At 42.2% G+C, this 19,335-nt stretch overlaps 1 protein-coding gene across 9 annotated transcripts in view; it reads right to left on the bottom strand.

The window, feature by feature from the left end:
* Positions 1 to 19,335, bottom strand: part of SYNJ1 (synaptojanin 1) — a 117,219-nt gene that overhangs the window by 4,300 nt on the left and 93,584 nt on the right. For 5 of the 9 annotated variants that reach the window (XM_074970678.1, XM_074970685.1, XM_074970690.1 and 2 more), the window contains 2 exons: positions 11,567 to 11,675; positions 9,935 to 10,158 (listed from right to left, as the gene is read on the bottom strand). In XM_074970678.1, coding sequence (XP_074826779.1) covers positions 9,935 to 10,158; positions 11,567 to 11,675 — 333 coding nt within the window. Of the gene's footprint in view, positions 1 to 916; positions 941 to 9,934; positions 10,159 to 11,566; positions 11,676 to 19,335 lie in introns of all 9 variants that reach the window. The other 4 variants (XM_074970695.1, XM_074970719.1, XM_074970708.1 and 1 more) reach the window with 2 other exon arrangements.

The raw sequence follows: 19,335 nt of genomic DNA, 5'->3' as shown, positions 1-19,335 counted from the left end.
CAAGCAAAAGAAGCTATACCAGCAAAAGCACTTTTAGATTAGAGCTTTTGCCAGCATAGAAATTTTCCAGACAAATCACACCTCAGCTGACACTGCTCTGCCTGCAAATGTTTCTATTGTAGATCTGGCCTAATACAGATATAAATTTGTAATTAAAAAATAATGCATCTTGAACTACACTACATAAATTGCAGGAGTAATTTGGGGGAAAAAATCGCATTAGACTACATACATTTACTAATTTTCATGGGGAATGTAGAAAAAATGGTAAAGCTAACTATAAGATGAATGTAAGTCAACTACAGTTCCACAGAGTCTGCTTGAGTTCCATGTTGATCAGGCAAGTAATTTAATTTTATGATGTCCAAGATCAACTACAACACAATTATTCTTTAATTTTAACTAGAAATATTGAAGTAATGTTGGTCAGAGGTCTTCAAAACAAATTCTTGTCTTTCACTGATTCACATACAAGAACTGAATTTTTTATATGAGTATATTTTACTTCCCAGGATTGTTTAGACTTTGAAAAGGTAAAATCTGTTTCTCATGAAAAAAAACTTTCTGAAAGCTTCATCAAGATTAAATTTGAGGTAATGGTTCATGTTACTTCAAAGCTCTATTTTGCTCTACAAAATAAACAATCTGTGTAAGGCTTTAATTGGTTCATAAAAGATGATGAAGTCAATTTTTCACTATTGTGCTAGCAAATAAAGCTAAGAGACTCCTTCTGTCAATATTCATCTATTAAGAAAGGAAAAAGCAAACTTTATGGCATGACAGTTGTTTTAGTATGTGGACAAGTGGTTTTTAATGTGGATGAGACTGTAGATGTATGAAGCAAAAAAAAGACTCATACATCTTTTCTGCTAGAAGAGATGGAGATCACATACAAGATTGGTAAGTAATCAGGTACCTGTTACCCTGATGGTTGCTCCTGCTTGTGAAAGAAAAAAAAAAAAAGACATCAAAGGAAAAAATTAGAGGAAAAATCCAAGGTACCTCACCAACCTCAATAATTCTTATTATCCAAAATATTTTAAATACTATATTACGTGTGAAGAAAAATGTCTGATGTTATGTATACAACAGATACGAGATGAGAATATCAGTGGACTTAATACCCTGTATATTGAATTTTAAAATTTTGTTGAAGTAGAATTTCAGCTGGAGCATAAGATTTTATAAATTTGATCATGAAGACTCAACAACATACTACCTGGTTAATTTAAGTCAGATATTACTTTGATGTTATCACATCCTATGGAGCAGTCTATGATTATTTTAAAATATTTTTTCCAAGCACTTAGTCCACGTAGTTCATTTAGCAAGAGAGGGCCTATAACAGTTAAATCTCACATTCTATCAGAAAATGTCATTTTACATTTAAAATGATCAGTTTCACCTTAGTTTTAAAGGTACTTTTTTATATTGCAACATTTTGATTACCCCTCTAGTTATAGAACCCATGCAATTCATATTTTTACAGTAGTTAATTTTATAAAGACAGACAGACAACAAGAGTTTTAAGGTTTTCAAATGCACAAAAATTCAGTAATCTTTAATCAGAGAGTGGGATCTGGACCCATAAACTTCCAAAAGACGAACGTCAACTTAATATTTTCAATCCAAAACTCCTTTCAGAAGACTGTATGTTGACAAATAATACTAAATAAATGAAGTAGTCATGGTTTCCACTCTATAATTAAATTCTACAAAGAGAAGACAAATGAAAGATGAGAACAATACTTTAAGATCAAAATAGACATCTGAAATTTCCGTTGTGATTAATACAGATAATTTTAGAACAACATTTGGTGAGGACATTCACTGCACATATTTCACAAAAAATTTCAAGTTTTAAACTACATCAGAAAGGTTAAAAATAAGGCTTTTGAAAATGACACTTCAGAATCAATATTTAATCAGAACATTTAATACATTCTGCAGTACTTCTTGTGGCAGCTAAGGTGCCTCTATCAGCAGACTCATATCTACTTCTGAATACAGAATTGCAGAAGCTCTGATGTTCTGAGACATTTGTTTAACCATTTAAGTATATTTGTAGAGTCCATTCATACTGTGAAATGGAGATAAACTGTCATAACTACTATGTAAAAAAAAACCCTCCAAAAAGTGTGATAATCAAGTTTTGGTTATTTTTAAAACTATTTTTTTGTTGTAAGTTTCCATCAGAGAAGAAAAAAATTAGCAGCCAAAGGTGCACAATGCAGGGAGTGATTCAGAGGCAGGGAGAAGTGCGGGAGAAGGAAGAGGAAAGGTGATATTTATAGGCTTTCAACTAGAATTTAAAATCTTTAACCCATCAAAGACCCATTCAGCCCTAATCCTAAGCATGCTTAAGCACTGTGCTGAATAGGGATCAATTTAAGCACATGCTTAAGTGCTTTGGTGCAACTGCTTCTAAGGTTGACGCATTCTTTGATGTGAAAAAATATCTAGAATGTTGACATAAACACAAAGCATTAATTTCCTGTTCCATAGAAAATTTCTTCTAAAAAAATGTTTCAATGCCTATTTGTTGATTTTCAGTCAAAGTAAGCAGTCCAACAACTGAGAATTACTGTACATTTAAGAGACCAAATTCACTGCTGGTGTAAGTGGGCACAAGTACACTGATGCTTTTTTAAGGTAGTGGAGAATTTGGTTCAGTATCTGATTACTTGGAAGCAAAGTCCCTAATTGCTAACATTGATCTTTAGTATTTTATAGCTTAGGGAAGAATTTCAGCCTTTTGTGCATACACAGTGTACTGCAAATGTGCTTTTAATTTTTTTTAAATAAATGTTTAAAAAGAGAGGGTTACTCACCTTGTGCAGTAACTGAGGTTCTTCTTGATGGTTGTCCCTATGGGTGCTCCACTTTAGGTGTCTTGGTGCCCTGCGCTTCTTGTTGGAGACTTTTGGTAGCAGTGCCCAGGTTGGCCGTGCTCACGCTGCTCCGAGCAGCTACCCCAGGCGCACAGCCAACAGCCACCCAGTTCCTTCTCTACCCCCAGAGGATCAAGTTGAAACTCCAAACCAGAGGGGAGGAGGGTGGGTAGTAGAGCACCCACAGGGACAACCATCTCGAAGAACCTCAATTACTGCACAAGGTGAGTAACCTTCTCTTCTTCTTCGAAGTGTGTTCCACTTTAGGTGACTGAAGATCAGTGCCCCATGGTGGAAAGGAGGGGCTTCGGAGCCTATGTATGTACAGTGGAGAGCACTGATAGACTGAAGTGAGCATCTGTAGCTGACTGCTGTTCCAGGGCATAATGTTTGGTGAAAGTATGGGGCAATGCTCAGGTAGCTGCTTTACAAATATCAGTGATGGATACATGTTTGAGAAAGGCTATGGATGTGGACATAGCTCTAGTGGAGTGTGTGCGAAGTCCAGAAGGAGCTTGCAAAATTGTAATTTTGATAACATCGCTTGATACAATTAAAGATCCATTTAGAAAGTCTCTGTTTGGAAATGGTTTGGCCTCTCGATCGTTCTGTTGTGGATACGAATAGCCTGGACGATTTTCTGAATGTTTTTGTTCTCTCTACATAGAACACAAGCACTCTGTGGACGTCTAGCATGTAAAGGGATGCCTCCCTATTGTTGGCATGTGGCTTAGGGAAGAATACAGCTAAGTAAATGGGTTTGTTGAGATGGAAGAGAGAGGCAACCTTGGGTATGAATTTAGTGTGTGAGCATAGGATTACTTTGTTCTTGAGGAATGTGGTATAAGGTGGCTGAGCCATTAGGGCACCCAACTCTCCCACCCTTCATACTGATGTGATAGCTACTAAAAAGGCGACCTTCATGGATAAGTGTAGGAATGAGCAGGTCACTAGCGGTTCAAAGGGTTTGCCCATGGGGGCACGGAGAACCAGGTTGAGGTCCCACATAGGGGGTCGGGTCCCTTAATGTAGGATAAGTGTTCTCAATACTCTTGAGAAAGGGCTTAGTCAGTGGATGGGTGAAAATGATGAGTCCATCTACCTTGTTGTGAAAGGTGGTGATGGCTGATAAGTGCACTCTGAGTGAGCTAGTCGAGAGGCCTGATTTGAGTGTCAATATGTACTCAAGGATAGTGGGTAACGGGGCAGATTGTGGAATGATTTGCTTGTCTCAGCACCAAATGGAGAATCTTTGCCACTTGTGTGCATAAGTTTCTCATGTGGAGTGATGTCGGTTGTTAAGTAGAATGTCTTGGACCTCCTTGGAGCAGTTTGTTTTGAGTTCTGTCATCCATTGATTAGCCATGCCTTGAGACGAAGTGTTGGAATGTTAGGGTGATGCAGGCATCCTGCATCAGTAGGTGAGGCAGGAGGGGAAGGATTCATGATCTGACAGACATCTGGGTCAGGTAAGAGAACTATGTTTGTCTAGGCCATGTTGGCGTAAACAAGATGACCCTGGATTTGTCTGGTCTGATCTTGTGTAGGATACGACTCAACACGGAGATCGGGGGTAAGGCGTACAGGAGTGGGGCTTCCCATTTGAGGAAGAAGGTGTCTCAGAGAGAGTTATGTCCCAGTGCTGCTTGGAGGCAGTATTGTGGGAATTTGGCATTGTGGGTCGTGGAGAAGAGGTCTATTGAGGGGAATCCCCATTGTCGGAATATAGTTTGCAGAATTTGTGGGTCCAGTTCCCACTTGTGCATCTGTGAGAAGTTCCTGCTGTGGTCATCTGCTGTGGCATTCTGGTTTCCAGGTAGGTAGGATGCCGTGATGTCTACGTTGTTGAAAATGCACCATTGCCAGAGGTGGACTGCTTCTGTGCAGAACAGATAAGAGAGGGCCCCTCCTTGGCGATGTAAATAAAAGAGTCGCCAAGTTGTCCATGAGAATCTGGACAGTTTTGTTGTGGATCGGGGGAGAAAGTGATGATAGGCATTTCGAACTGGTCAGAGCTCCAGTATATTTATGTGGAGATTTGACTCCTGTAGGGACCATCGGGCCTGGATGGTGTTGTGGGCCAAGTGTGACCCCATCCTACCAGAGAGGCATCCGTGGTGAGAGTGACTGATGGGGTTTACCTTTGGAAGGGAACGCCTGAGCGGACATTTGTTTGTTTTGTCCACCATGTGAGCAAGTCTTTCACTCTGCTGGGCATTGTAAGCCATCTGTTGATCAAATGTCTGTGAGGAATGTATACAGTGCGTTGCCAGGTTTGTAGACTTCTCATATGCAGGCTGGCATGTTTCACGACAAATGTCGTAGCCGACATGTGTCCTAGAAGTTGTAGGCATGTTCTGGCGGACATTTGTGGACTGTGTCTTACTGTTGTGATTAGGTTTGTTAAGGCAAGAAATCACTGTTGGGGTAGCCATGCTGATGCCATGACACAGTTGAGGTATACCCCTATAAAGTCCAGTTGTTGGGTTGGGGTCAGGGTGGATTTCTGTAGGTTGATTTGTCACCCTAAGTTTGTAAATAGGGTTAGAGTGGCGTGAACTGCCTCGTCATAAGTCGGTGCTTTTAACAGGCCGTCGTCTACATCGGGGAATATGGTCACAACCTGCGTGTGAAGATGTGCTGCTGCCACAGCCAGTACTTTGGAAAAAACCCTTGGGAGCCGTAGAGAGGCCAAAGGGAAGTACTTTGTATTGATAGTGTAGGCTGCCAAGAGTGAATCGTAAGAATCTCCTGTGCGTCGGGTGGATATTGACGTGAAAATAAGCATCCTGCAGGCCGAGGGCTGAGAGCCAATCTCCTTTCTCCAATGCCGGAATTATGGTTGCTAGGGTTACCATCTTGAAGCGCTGTGTTCTCACAAACTTGTTTAGTTTGCGTTGGTGCAGAATGGGCCTCCATCACCTGTTTTCTTCAGAGTGAGAAAGTAATGCGAGTAGAACCCCCGAGCCCTGTGCTGAACCGGTACTGGTTCCACAGCACCTAATTGCAGGAGATTGTGTATTTCCTGCTGTAAGAGGTGCTTGTGAGATCGGTCCCTGAAGAGGAACGGGGGTGGGTAGATGGAATGGAAAGAAAGGGGATGGAATAGCTCAGTGGTTTGAGCATTGGCCTGCTAAACCCGGGTTGTGAGTTCAATCCTTGAGGGGACCATTTAGGGATCTGGGGCAAAAATTGGGGATTGGTCCTGCTTTGAGCAGGGGGTTGGACTAGATGACCTCCTGAGGTCCCTTCCAACCCTAACCTTCTATGATTCTATGAATAGCCCTTCTGTATAATCTCCAGAACCCACTTGTCTGTAATGATGGTTCTCCAGACTGGGTAAAAGAATGTAAGGCAGTCCCCAAATGGGCTGGGGATTAGAGGTGACTCTGGGATTGGAGAATATGGGGCTATCGTGTCCTTGACCAACACTTCAAAACAATTACGTAGAAGTGGATGGCTGAGACGTAGACGACTGGTCCTGCGTCTGACGGTGTCTCGTTGGGCATTGCTTACAGAATTGATCATAATGTTGTTGAGGCTGAGCGTATGGGTCAGGACGGAATCGCTGGTTGTAGAATCTGCTGTTTCTTTTTGTTCACAGGGATATAGATACCAAGCATCTGTAATGTTGTACGAGGGTCCTTCAGGGTGTGTAAGGAGATGTCCGTGCTCTGCAAACAATTTTTGCCCCTCAAAAGTAAGTCCTCTACTGTCGCCTGGACCACCTCGGGGAAGCCACAGAGATGGAGCCATGAAGCCCTCCACATGACAACAGATGTGGTGATGGAGTGAACCGCCGTGTCAGCAGAATCCAGAGAAGGCTGCAGGGCAGTTCTGGCGATGAGGAAGCCTTTTGCTATATCGGCTTTATATAGTTCTTTTTTGTCAGATGGGATGTGCTCAATAAAAGATGACATCTAAGAAAAAATGTGTGTGTACTTAACCAGTAATGCAGAGTAGTTTGCTATGCGAAACTGGAGGGTCACTGATGAATAGCCTTTCTTGCCGAAGAGGTCTAGGCATTTCCAATCTTTATCATAGGGTTGGTTTTGGTTTGATATTGCTTCCCCCTTTGATTAACTGCCTCTACCACCAATGAGTTTGAAGTAGGGTGGGTAAACAAGAACTCAGCTCCTTTAGCCGGCATGTAGTACTTCTTGTCAGATCGCTTACACGAAGGTGGGGCTGTGGCTGGAGTCTGTCCAATAGTTTTTGCTGGGTCCATGATGGCAGCATTAATGGGTAGTGCTAACTTGGCTGACGGAGAAGCTTGCAATATATCTGTCAGCTTGCGTTGAGTCTCTGGTAACTCAGCCAGTGGGATGTCTAATGAATCTGCTACTTTTTTAAACAAATCCTGAAAGTATTTAAAGTCATCTCCCAATGTGGGGTGGGGGGTGGGGGGGTGGTGGCATTATTGTGTCGGCCGGAGACGAAGTGAGGATTTGAGTAGGTGCGAGGGGAACACCCTCTGGCCTGTCTGCAGATTCCTCAACTTCCTCCTCCAGCAGTTCTGGGAAGCCGGAGCAGATGGCAGACACGATTGCTGTGTCCTGGATCTGGATGGATTGGATGGCTGGGTTTTTTGGGCTCTGTATAACGCCCAGGGGTTCTAGTATGCCCACTGCGGCAGGAAGGCCATGGGAGGGGGCACCCATTGTGGGGGCTGCCTATTCACGCCCTGTGGCTGAGCAGGTCCAGGTTTAGGAGAGGAGTGGTGAGATGTGTCCACTCCTGTCTCCACTTCCTCCTCTTCATCACTGGAGAGAGGAGCCGAGCCAGCAGGTATATTGATGACACTTGGCGCTGACCTGGCCGGGATGCCGTCGGTGCCAAAGAGTGGAGTTCCCGGGGTGGAAGCAATAAGGAGGTCTGCAGGGCTGACAAACTGCTGCAGTACCAGGATACTCAGTGCCGACAGCGCAGGCAAGCTCAGGCTAGGAACTAGTGTTGTCGGTGCCGCAGACCTGTCATATTTATTAGTGCAGCAGGTGGCGCCTTAGCGCTGCTCTGTGGCTGAGGTTTCTGTTCCCTTCACACTGAGCTATAAGGCTTAGTTTTGCCGCTGCAAGAGTGAGACCGCACAGGGTCTTTCACTCCTCGGTACCGGACGATGCCAGTGCCTCGTGGCCTGGCGCTCTGGGTGCCATTGGTACATTGGTACCGTGGCAGTTTTTGCAGTCATGGATCGCTTTTTTTTTTTTTTTAAAAGGCGAATTCTGGTGTGGTGAGGAGTGAGAGGCTTTTTTGTGGCTTTGCTAGGACCAGGATCCTTAGCAGCCATTTTTGAAAAGGATCCCATATCTGAGGCAGCTGCAGGTGATGACTGGAGGGGTGGTGTCCTGGACTCAGGGTCAGATGCAGGTCAGAGGGATCTCTCCATCATTCAAAATTTTAATTGGAGGTCCCTGGCCTTTCTTGTCCGTGCTGTGAGTTTCTTGCAGTGGGGACTCTTTACCTATCTGGCTTTAAGATTAAACTTAGTAAGTTTATGGAGGAGATGGTATGATGGGATAACATGATTTTGGCAATTAATTGATCTTTAACTATTCATGATAAATAGGCCCAATGGACTGTGATGGGATGTTAGATGGGGTGGGATCTGAGTTACTACAGAGAATTCTTTCCTGGGTATGTGGCTGGTGAATCCTGCCCATATGCTCAGGGTTCAGCTGATCGCCATATTTGGGGTTGGAAGGAATTTTCCTCCAGGGCAGATTGGAAGAGGCCCTGGGGGTTTTTCACCTTCCTCTGTAGCATGGGGCACGGGTCACTTGCTGGAGGATTCTCTGCTCCTTGAAGTCTTTAAACCACGATTTGAGGACTTCAATAGCTCAGACATAGGTGAGAGGTTTTTCGCAGGAGTGGGTGGGTGAGATTCTGTGGCCTGCGTTGTGCAGGTCAGACTAGATGATCATAAAGGTGCCTTCTGACCTTAATATCTGTGAATCTATGAATCTATGAGTAAAGTCTCTCTCTCCCAGGCAACGGACACACTGCGAGTGGCCATCTGTCACTGGTATTGAGAGTCTGCATGTCAGACAGCACTTGAAACCTGGCAAGCCAGGCATGTCCGAGGCTAGCTGAATAAAGAATGGAAATAGTCCCAGTCTAATCCCTCTTCAGGGACTATCCGCCTGAGGCAGGGAGAAAAACGGAGAGGTTTTCTTTTTTTTTAAATGGGAAACGAAAGAAAAATGAAGGGAGATTAGCAATGAGGGAAATTAAACTGAGAAAAGGGCAGAGAATAAAAGCAATATGAAAGTAGATAAGGGTGCGGCCAACCAGGGCACTGCTACCAAAAGTCTCCAACTAGAAGCGCAGGGTGCCACAATATCTAAAGTGCAGCACCCATAGGGACAGTCCTCGAAGAATTATTGCTTTTCTTAAACAAAGGGTTTGTTTTTAAATGATACTTTAGCTAGTACACAGAACACAGCATTCAGTGTTACTGAATTAAAATGTCAAATTATTTTGGAGTATTGTATATTTTAATGACCACCATGAATTAAACAGAATAAATGTACTTTAAGTTAAAATTAGGACTCAGCTTTCCCACCTTGAAATGAATTAGTTCCAGTATGAAGCTCCAAGTATTTCTGTGCAAGATTTAGAGAGATCTCTTAAGAAAAAGTATCTATTAAGTTGCCCAGTCTGTAAGGTACAGATTTGTGTTATTGTGAAATGTATTCAATTTCGGAAAACATTTTTTCATATAAAGGTACAAGATTACAATTCTATTGTTACATGACAAGATGTAAGAACACGTAATTTATATTTTAGGTAACTATCAAAATTAAAAATTCTCAAGAAATTAAAAAAATAATATTCAGGGTTTACATTTACATATACAAGGACAATATAGAATCACCTAAGTGTTATCTTACTGGGCTGTGCTGTTATCCTGCTGTGCTTAGGTATCAGAAGTTTAATCATTAATGGTACTTTTTTTTGTTCTGGGGCTTTTCTGTGATCTGTGATGTTAAGTCAAGGTAGGCTGTGTTAAGGCGCAACACTAAAATATTCAGTTGTACACTTACTTGCTGTTGTGAAGGAACCGATTCTGAAGGCAAGCTGTGGGATGACCTGCTCCGGGGAGGTGGTTGCGGTGGTGCTTCCAGATTCTGTGGAGGAGTTGTCTGAGATGTATGCATCATCATAGGCATAAGAGGCTCCTGCATTTTTTGAACAGATGGTGGCTGAATGGTGGGTTGAAGAGGAACTACGGCCTGAGGTTTAAGTGGTTCAGGAAGCAAAGGTGACACTACAAATACATTTACAATGCATTGTATTAGAAATATATTCTGGATGTTTTCTCCATAAAAATGATTAATAAAATAGGTATCTCGATAACGAAGGTCAAACATAAAATGTATTTTGAAAATCACTGTTGTACAGATGTACACTCTGAACAATACATATTTAAGACAGTTTTATCAGTCAGTTTAGGATGGAGGCTGAAGGTGGTCCCATTGAAAGTCAATTGGTCGTGTGCTCCTAAATCACTTAGGTGCTTTTGAATATCCCAAGATAACACTAGTGGTGCAGCCACCAGGAGCACCAGGCTACCACAACACACAATGTGTTACATATTCCTCTTGGCACATTAAAAGTTAGTTGTGAAATACATCTAAGGTAGGAGGTAGTACTGTTTCCAGGGCAAAATGAGGCAGCACACTTCTTAAGTATTTTCCCTCTAAAAGCACATTACACTTGAGGCACCATGATCTACACTGGCTGCTAGTTTATTTCTAAGTGCAGTTTAAGGCATTAGCTGCTGACTTAGATTATTCCATGCATTATGAGTAAGGCTAAGTTTTAGTCATGGATATTTTTAGTAAAAGTCATGGACAGTGAACAAAAATTCACGGCCCCTGTGACCTGTCCATGACATTTACTAAAAATACCCATGATTAAAAATTGGGGGATGGGGGTGGCGGACAACAGCCTTCCTGGGGGCCCCACGGGTGCTGGGGGAGGGCGGCGCGCAACCTGGGACTCCTACACCCCAGAAGTGGTGACATTTCCCTTGCTCAGCTCCGTCCTAGGCGAAGGCATGGCCAGGAAGCTCTGCACACTGCTTCCACCTGCAGGCACCGCCCCGCAGCTCCCATTGGCCCTGGTTCCCGGCCAACAGGAGCTGTGAAGCCAGTGCTCTGGGCGGAGGCAGTGCATGGAGTTGCCTGGCCATGCCTCCATCTAGGATGGAGCTGAGTGAGGGGGATGTCACCGCTTCCAGAGAGCCCTCCAGGTAAGTGCTGCCCAGAGCCCGCCTCACCCTGTCCCATGCCCCTTCCCCCCCAACTCTGCTACTGGGAAGGGGGACACCGGGGCTCGAGACTGCTCCAGCAGCGGCCGGTGTGACTGGCGCAGGGGCTGCCTGAGTTGCCTTTGAGCCAGGCGCACTGGCTGCTGCAGAAATCATGGAGGTCATGGAAAGTCACGGAATCCGTGACCTTCGTGACAAACTCACAGCCTTAATTATGAGGAATGGCCATACATTATTACATGAAAGAATCGTCTTGTTTCACAGAAAACTGATGGCTTTTTCAGTTGGAAGCAAATGAAAGGTAAGGGTGGGACAGGTTTGGATAGGGTAAATAAGGCAGCCAACCTAGATTTGCCATTAAGCAGTACATTACATTTCCTTTTCTTCTAAAGTATAGCATTACCTCTTGGTGGTTCAGCTGGCTTGGTTTGGGTTTCAGGTGTTGGCCTCCCCACAGACGGACGGACATGGCTTTGTGGTGCACTAATAACTCCAGCTCGGGGTGGAACAGTCTGAAATAATAATTGGTAAAAATAAAATACTTTAGCTATACTTCTGGAACTAACGTGATCTCCTGCTGAATGACTGATGATTTTTTTTGTATTGCAGCCATGCCAAGGGCCCCCAGTCATAGACCAGAAGCCCTACTGTTCTCAGAACTGTACAAACACGTAACAAAAAGACAGTCTTTTACCCAGAGAAGTGGGAGTCACATAGGTGGCTTAAAACCTTTGTTCTTCTGTCTCAAGAAATATATGTTCATGTCATTCTGAAAGTAGTAGTAGTTTTGTCAGAATTGGTAAATTGCTAATAAAAATTTGGTGGAGTTGAAAACCACTCAGAGGTCATTTCTAAACAGAAGCAAAGGAGTACTGCAGGATGGGAAATGAAGAATCACCATTTTCCGGAATCAGAGATACTCTGGGATAGAAAAGACAATCATTGTAAACCATTTATACAGCACTATAAAAGTTTACCAAGCCCTTTACAAACCCCAGTAATAATGCATTCCATGCCCCGAAGACCTGTGATGTGCAGTGCAGAAAATGTTATGCTTGACATGGGACTTATTCTTTAGAACCCATTTTTGCAAATCTTACATGTAGGTACAGTGTCTCCAGGAAGGATGGGGACATTCTGCCTAACCAAAGAGCGCCAGTAAATATGTAGGCTACTGGATATCCTTTTTTGATGAACTTGTAGAGCAGAGCATCAAAGGAGAAATATGAAACTATTCCAAAGAGGAATTTAATTTGAAAGAACACACACGCCTATAAACTGCATGTGGTGTGAGTCATGCTACCAAGAATGGATACCAGAAGAAAACGAATGATCACGTAAAGCAAATGTTTTCTGTCCCCAGTTTATCCATGGTTGCCAATCCTCCTGTGAGATTTAACAACAGTGAGAATGTCCCAGGGATGTTTTTGGAACAAAACTTATACACATAATTCCTCATACAAACTGTGTCTTAAAAAAAAGAAGAAGAAGAAGATATCACCCTTGATCTGGCCTAATACATTTACTAGATTTAGAAGACAATGTTTAATGGCCCTGGTCCAGTATACCTGGGTTAAGTCCATCTGACTTTTAAATGCTTTAAGCCACCAAGCATCAAAAAATCAAAAACACGTATAGCTTTCTTCCTTTTGACTGCCAAGTGGCAAAAAAACAAAACAAAAACCCAAAACCCACACCCAAAAAACCCAAGGTAGTTTTTAGAAACAAGTTTTGTTAGAATAAAACTCATCCCAAGAAACATGCCCACTTCTTTTCCTTTGGATGTTTAGGAACTGGATATTTAGGATGATATTCCAAAATCTATAAAAAGTTGTTTTCCTTAGGAAACCTATATAGGCTCCTCTGAATCGGAACAGAATAGAAATAAAGGCTGAAGCCGTCCTTAAAACCACACAGTATTCATGAAATAAGCAATAATAGGACACTGTGGCTGTCTCTAATTCTGAAAGTCTTATAGCAGAAATAACTGCTGCCAGAAAGGCCGTGTAAATCAAGGAAAATAAGGAAATTGAGCTCTGAGATTTGAATGATTAATGGGTTAGGGCTCTAAGAACCAAATAGTTTTGGACTGAAGTTCAGATGGTGGTCTTTAAGAAATCCTTCACATACAGATAGGAAGGGATGAGATTTGGTTTGTTTTACTGAATTATGCTAGCAATTGCCAAGATGTGGACCTTCCAGAAATTGGCCTTTAGCCCCAAATTTAATTCTTTTTCAAAAAGTGGTACAAAATGTTAATTTTGATCTGATTTATTCATGTAAACAGCAATGGTTGAATTAAAGCCATTTCCTGGAATAGGAACTATTGGTGGAATCTTTGCTGGGTGCCAGCCAGTTTTAACAACTTCTTTGGAGTATCCCTTTTTGGTTAGTAATGGCAACAGTCTCATGTCAGCGCCAGAAAAGGGACAGGAAAAGATTTCTCCCATGGCTCAAACTGTGTCTGTTTCCTCAGAAATGGAAACAGCCAATTTAACACTTCTGGTGGAACAATGAAGGCCAGATTGTTGAAAAATTACCTCAAGATCCTTGCACTAGTCAGGTCTGGGGCAGCAGGAAGGTTGTTTCAGTAGTAGTTGTCCAGGAAAAACAACACCTGAAGACTGAAAATAACCTCTGCTTTCTCTTGGCAGGGTCTTTGCTTTCTCACTAGCTAGTGTGGTATGAAGGTCATCCACAATGAGGTATCTACATTTCTGGTTTTGTGGAGGATAGATGACTCAGATTCAACTTCATGACTAGCAAGGACTTTGCCTCAATGGTTTCTCCCCAACACATCTTCCTTCTGGTCAGTAGCTAGGCCAGATTTTCCTAGATGCGATAGCTGATGGATGCCTTCATCAAGTAGTTGCTGAACCGACTAGAGGGGATGCCATTTTAGATTCGGTTTTGGTGAGTAGCGAGGACCTCATAGAAGAAATGGTTGTAAGGGACAATCTTGGTTCAAGTGATCATGAGCTAATTCAGTTCAAACTGAAGGGAAGGATTAACAAAAATAAATCTGCAACTAGGGTTTTTGATTTCAAAAGGGCTGACTTTCAAAAATTAAGAAAATTAGTTAGGAAAGTGGATTGGACTGAAGAACTTATGGATCTAAAGGTAGAGGAGGCCTGGGATTACTTTAAATCAAAGCTGCAGAAACTATCGGAAGCCTGCATCCCGAGAAAGGGGAAAAAATTCATAGGCAGGAGTTGTAGACTAAGCTGGATGAGCAAACATCTCAGAGAGGTGATTAAGAAAAAGCAGAAAGCATACAGGGAGTGGAAGATGGGAGGGATCAGCAAGGAAAGCTACCTTATTGAGGTCAGAACATGTAGGGATAAAGTGAGACAGGCTAAAAGTCAAGTAGAGTTGGACCTTGCAAAGGGAATTAAAATCAATAGTAAAAGGTTCTATAGCCATATAAATAAGAAGAAAACAAAGAAAGAAGAACTGGGACCGCTAAACGCTGAGGATGGAGTGGAGATTAAGGATAATCTAGGCATGGACCAATATCTAAACAAATACTTTGCCTCAGTCTTTAATAAGACTAAAGAGGATCTTAGGGATAATGGTAGCATGACAAATGGGAATGAGAATATGGAGGTAGATATTACCATATCTGAGGTAGAAGCGAAACTCAAACAGCTGAATGGGACTAAATCGGGGGGCCCAGATAATCTTCATCCAAGAATATTAAAGGAATTGGCACCCAAATTGCAAGCCCATTAGCAAGAATTTTTAATGAATCTGTAAACTCAGGAGTTGTACCGTATGATTGGAGAATTGCTAACATAGTTCCTATTTTTAAGAAAGGGAAAAAACGTGATCCAGGTAACTACAGGCCTGTTAGTTTGACATCTGTAGTATGCAAGGTCTTTGAAACAATTTTGAAGGAGAAAGTAGTTAAGGACATTGAAGTCAATGGTAAATGGGACAAAATACAACATGGTTTTACAAAAGGTAGATCGTGCCAAACCAACCTGACCTCCTCCTTTGAGAAAGTAACAGATTTTTTAGACAAAGGAAAAGCAGTGGATCTAATTTACCTAGATTTCAGTAAGGTGTTTGATACCGTGCCACATGGGGAATTATTAGTTAAGTTGGAAAAGATGGGGATCAATATGAAAACTAAAAGGTGGATAAGGAATTGGTTAAAGGGGAGACTACAACGGGTCCTACTGAAAGGTGAACTGTCAGGCTGGAGGGAGGTTACCAGTGGAGTTCCTCAAGGATCAGTTTTGGGACCAATCTTATTTAATCTTTTTATTACTGACCTCGGCACAAAAAGTGGGAGTGTGCTAATAAAGTCTGCGGATGATACAAAGCTGGGAGGCACTGTCAATTTAGAGAAGGACCGGGATATCATACAGGAAGATCTGGATGACCTTGTAAACTGGAGTAACAGTAATAGGATGAAATTTAATAGTGAGAAGTGTAAGGTTATGCATTTAGGAATTAATAACAAGAATTTTAGTAATAAGGTGGGGACGCATCAATTAGAAGTAACGGAGGAGGAGAAGGACCTTGGAGTATTGGTTGATTATAGGATGACTATGAGCCGCTAATGTGATATGGCCGTGAAAAAAGCTAATGCGGTCTTGGGATGCATCAGGAGAGGTATTTCCAGTAGAGATAAGGAGGTGTTAGTACCGTTATACAAGGCACTGGTGAGACCTCACCTGGAATACTGTGTGCAGTTCTGGTCTCCCACGTTTAAGAAGGATGAATTCAAACTGGAACAGGTACAGAGAAGGGCTACTAGGATGATCCGAGGAATGGAAAACCTGTCTTATGAAAGGAGACTCAAGGAGCTTGGCTTGTTTAGCCTAACTAAAAGAAGGTTGAGGGGAGATATGATTGCTCTCTATAAATATATTAGAGGGATAAATACCGGAGAGGAATTATTTAAGCTCAGTACCAATGTGGACACAAGAATAAATGGATATAAACTGGTCATTGGGAAGTTTAGACTTGAAATTAGACGAAGGTTTCTAACCATCAAAGGAGTGAAGTTTTGGAATAGCCTTCCAAGCGAAGCAGTGGAGGCAAAAGATCTATCTGGCTTTAAGATTAAACTCGATAAGTTTATGGAGGAGATGGTATGATGGGATAACATGATTTTGGTAATTAATTGATCTTTAAATATTCATGGTAAATAGGCTTAATGGCCTGTGATGGGATGTTAGATGGGGTGGGATCTGAGTTACCCAGGAAAGAATTTTCTTTAGTATCTGGCTGGTGAATCTTGCCCATATGCTCAGATGGGCTCTTGTCCATATGCTCAGATATGTTTAGCTGATCGCCATATTTGGGGTTGGGAAGGAATTTTCCTCCAGGGCAGATTGGAAGAGGCCCTGGAGGTTTTTCGCCTTCCTCTGTATCATGGGGCACAGATCACTTGCTGGAGGATTCTCTGCTCCTCGAAGTCTTTAAACCACGATTTGAGGACTTCAATAGCTCAGACATAGGTGAGATTTTTCAGGAGTTGGTGGGTGAGATTCTGTGACCTGCGCTGTGCAGGAGGTCAGACTAGAGGATCATAATGGTCCCTTCTGACCTTAGTATCTATGAATCTATGTGGATTGAAGAGATCTCAGAACTGATTATCTCCTGCCTAGGACATGGGGATCTAACCTAAGTGCTGACTTGGTGGTAGGCTATTGAGTTCTTGTGCTGTATTGATAATGGAAAAACACTTTGGAGTTATTTGCAGCAAAGGCAAAAATTCCCTTCAGTACCTCTTAAGAGGAGATCTATGCAGGCTAAGGTCATGTCTGCACAGTAGGGTAATGTGCACTACAGGGGTGTGATTTCTAAAGTGCATTAACATATTAAACTTTAATTGTTCCATGTAAACTCTGCAGGTATGCACTAATAGTTCTCTAGCGCTCTTTAACATAGTGCTGTTTCAAACAATACTACCTAAAAATTCCCTACTGCGCACCAGTAGTCTATGTGGACCAATTAATGCACAACATGTGAGAGTGCTTTAGAAGTCACACTCCCACAGCGTGCATTGTCCTACCATGCAGACATGCCCTAAGCAATTTCTCAGGACTGTTAGCCTTGGCCTCTGTCTTGTCAGTCATTTTGGGGGCCTATCCAAGGAGGAGCACAGTTGAGGTACCTTAGAGAAGGGAGACAACATTCTCTAATAGACAGCGAAAGCCCAAGGAGTCAATTTAGACATGTAAGTACATTTTCAATTTTGCTGCCTTTCGTTTTGTTTAGATAAAGTGCTGTAAGTATCCAAGAATCTAAGGAGACAGAGCTTAACTCCAAAGCCAAAAAGTGATTGGTCTGGATCTGCCTCCCTCCTCATCAGTTCACTAGGAAATAGAATGTATTGGCAGACACCGATACAGAAAAAAACATCTTAACCCCCGTTTATCTCCAAGCATTTTGTAAACGGCTCTTTTGGTGGAATTCTCTACAACTTCCTTTAGAAGACCAAAATATAGCCTAAGTGATTTTTATTTTCAAAAATATTTCTTTATATCTAGCCTAAATTCCCTTTAACAAGTTCATTCCATAACTTCTTTCTTTCACAAATTGATGGACACTTAATGCCTCAAACGCACACAAAAATATTCTATCTAGAATATGCTACTGCAGTTTATTTTCCTCTGAAACAGCTATTGTTGTGATTGCAGTGAGGAACAAACAGAAGGAGCAGAGATCTCCTAAGCAACAGAGCTCCCATTTTTCATGCAAATGTCCTAATAAATACAAGCCTTCCGCAACCCAGTAAATACTATATAGGTTCTTCCTAGGATATTTTGCAAAGCATTGTGAGACGCATCAGCAAAGCTTTAAACAATTATTTCCAATATTTGTAGACAGTTATCACCTCTTAGCAGTCTTTTTAACAAAATGTATATGTTGTGGCAAGGCATCTCCTTTGCCTTGTTGGGCTCAGCATTTTCCCCCTTTGTCAGGGTGGGGTGGTTGTGGTGGAAGGACCTGGAGTAAATCAGTTTCACTAAGGAGAGGTTTTATTCTTCACTTGGGTATTCCCCTCCCCCCCCCCAATATTTACAAGGTAGGCTTCAGAGTAGGCCATGGGAGTAGTACTCTTCAGCCAAACCAAAGAAAAATTCACACTAGAACAAGGGAATACCTTTTCCTGTCCCCTCTCTGGAATGTTGCCTTGTGATGCTAGTGCCAGTTCTTCCCCAAACAGGCAGTTAGCTTGCTTGCTGGGAGGAGAGACGCTTTCCACCCAGGAGAAGCCTTTTCTCCCTGCTGCAGATTGTGTCTCATCTCTTCACCTCTTTCTCACCAGAAGAAGGGGTTTTAAAGGTCACAGGCAGCCCTTAACTGGACTCAGGCATCCCTAGTTGACCTGAGGTAGCCTCTTTTCAGCTCATGGAGAAAAGGGCTTTTACCATTCTAGTACGGATTCCACCACTCTTACCGCTGTGCAGTCTGACTTTGCCACAATATCTAAAGCCTTTTAATTTTTCCCCCATATGCAACTCTTGGAAAAAGTATTTGCCAACTCACTGCTGGTGAATGGGACAGAGCAGTCAAGTCCCTCTCACAGTTAGGTGGCTTCTGAGGCAGGTGTGAAGAAATGAAGAATTTGCAAGTATTCACTTTCCCTTCTAGGAGCCAGAGATGCGGGTTGCTTCAAATTTATCTGAAACCTACCACCAGCTATGGGCTGAGCTTCACCCTTGAATGTCAGTTGTTGCTCCAACAACAATTTTTCATATCAGCCTTTGGTTAGCAAGTTTAGTCCTTTGACTACTAGCTCTCAAGCTTTCCTGCTCATAGGTCATTCCATCCAATTTTGATCATATTTATTGCGTTTTTCTTGACCCTCTCTCTATTTTTTTTTTATTTCTTACTTGTAGAGAAGTAACCGAACTACTGAAAACTGTATGCAGTATTTCAATTTGGTCACACTAACACCGCACAAAGAGGAACTAAAGGCTACTGTTCATACAACCAAGTCCTTCACAGTAATACAAAGATCCCAGGCAAAGTGTTAAGATTGATTAAAATCAAGGTACAACCACCATTATACATCAATTAATTGTAGACTTCAGAATGCACATAAGCCCTGATAAATCCTATCCTTCCAAATCATCTCATTTTAAACAAGAGTATAAAACATACAAAATAACTATAAAGTGTCTGATTCTGCTTCACACATTGTGTCGT

The sequence above is a fragment of the Natator depressus genome, chromosome 1, assembly GCF_965152275.1.
Source record: "Natator depressus isolate rNatDep1 chromosome 1, rNatDep2.hap1, whole genome shotgun sequence".
Taxonomy (NCBI): Eukaryota; Metazoa; Chordata; order Testudines; family Cheloniidae; genus Natator; species Natator depressus.
The sequence above is the reverse complement of the archived record's forward strand: the minus strand, read 5'-3'. Positions and strand labels throughout refer to the sequence as shown.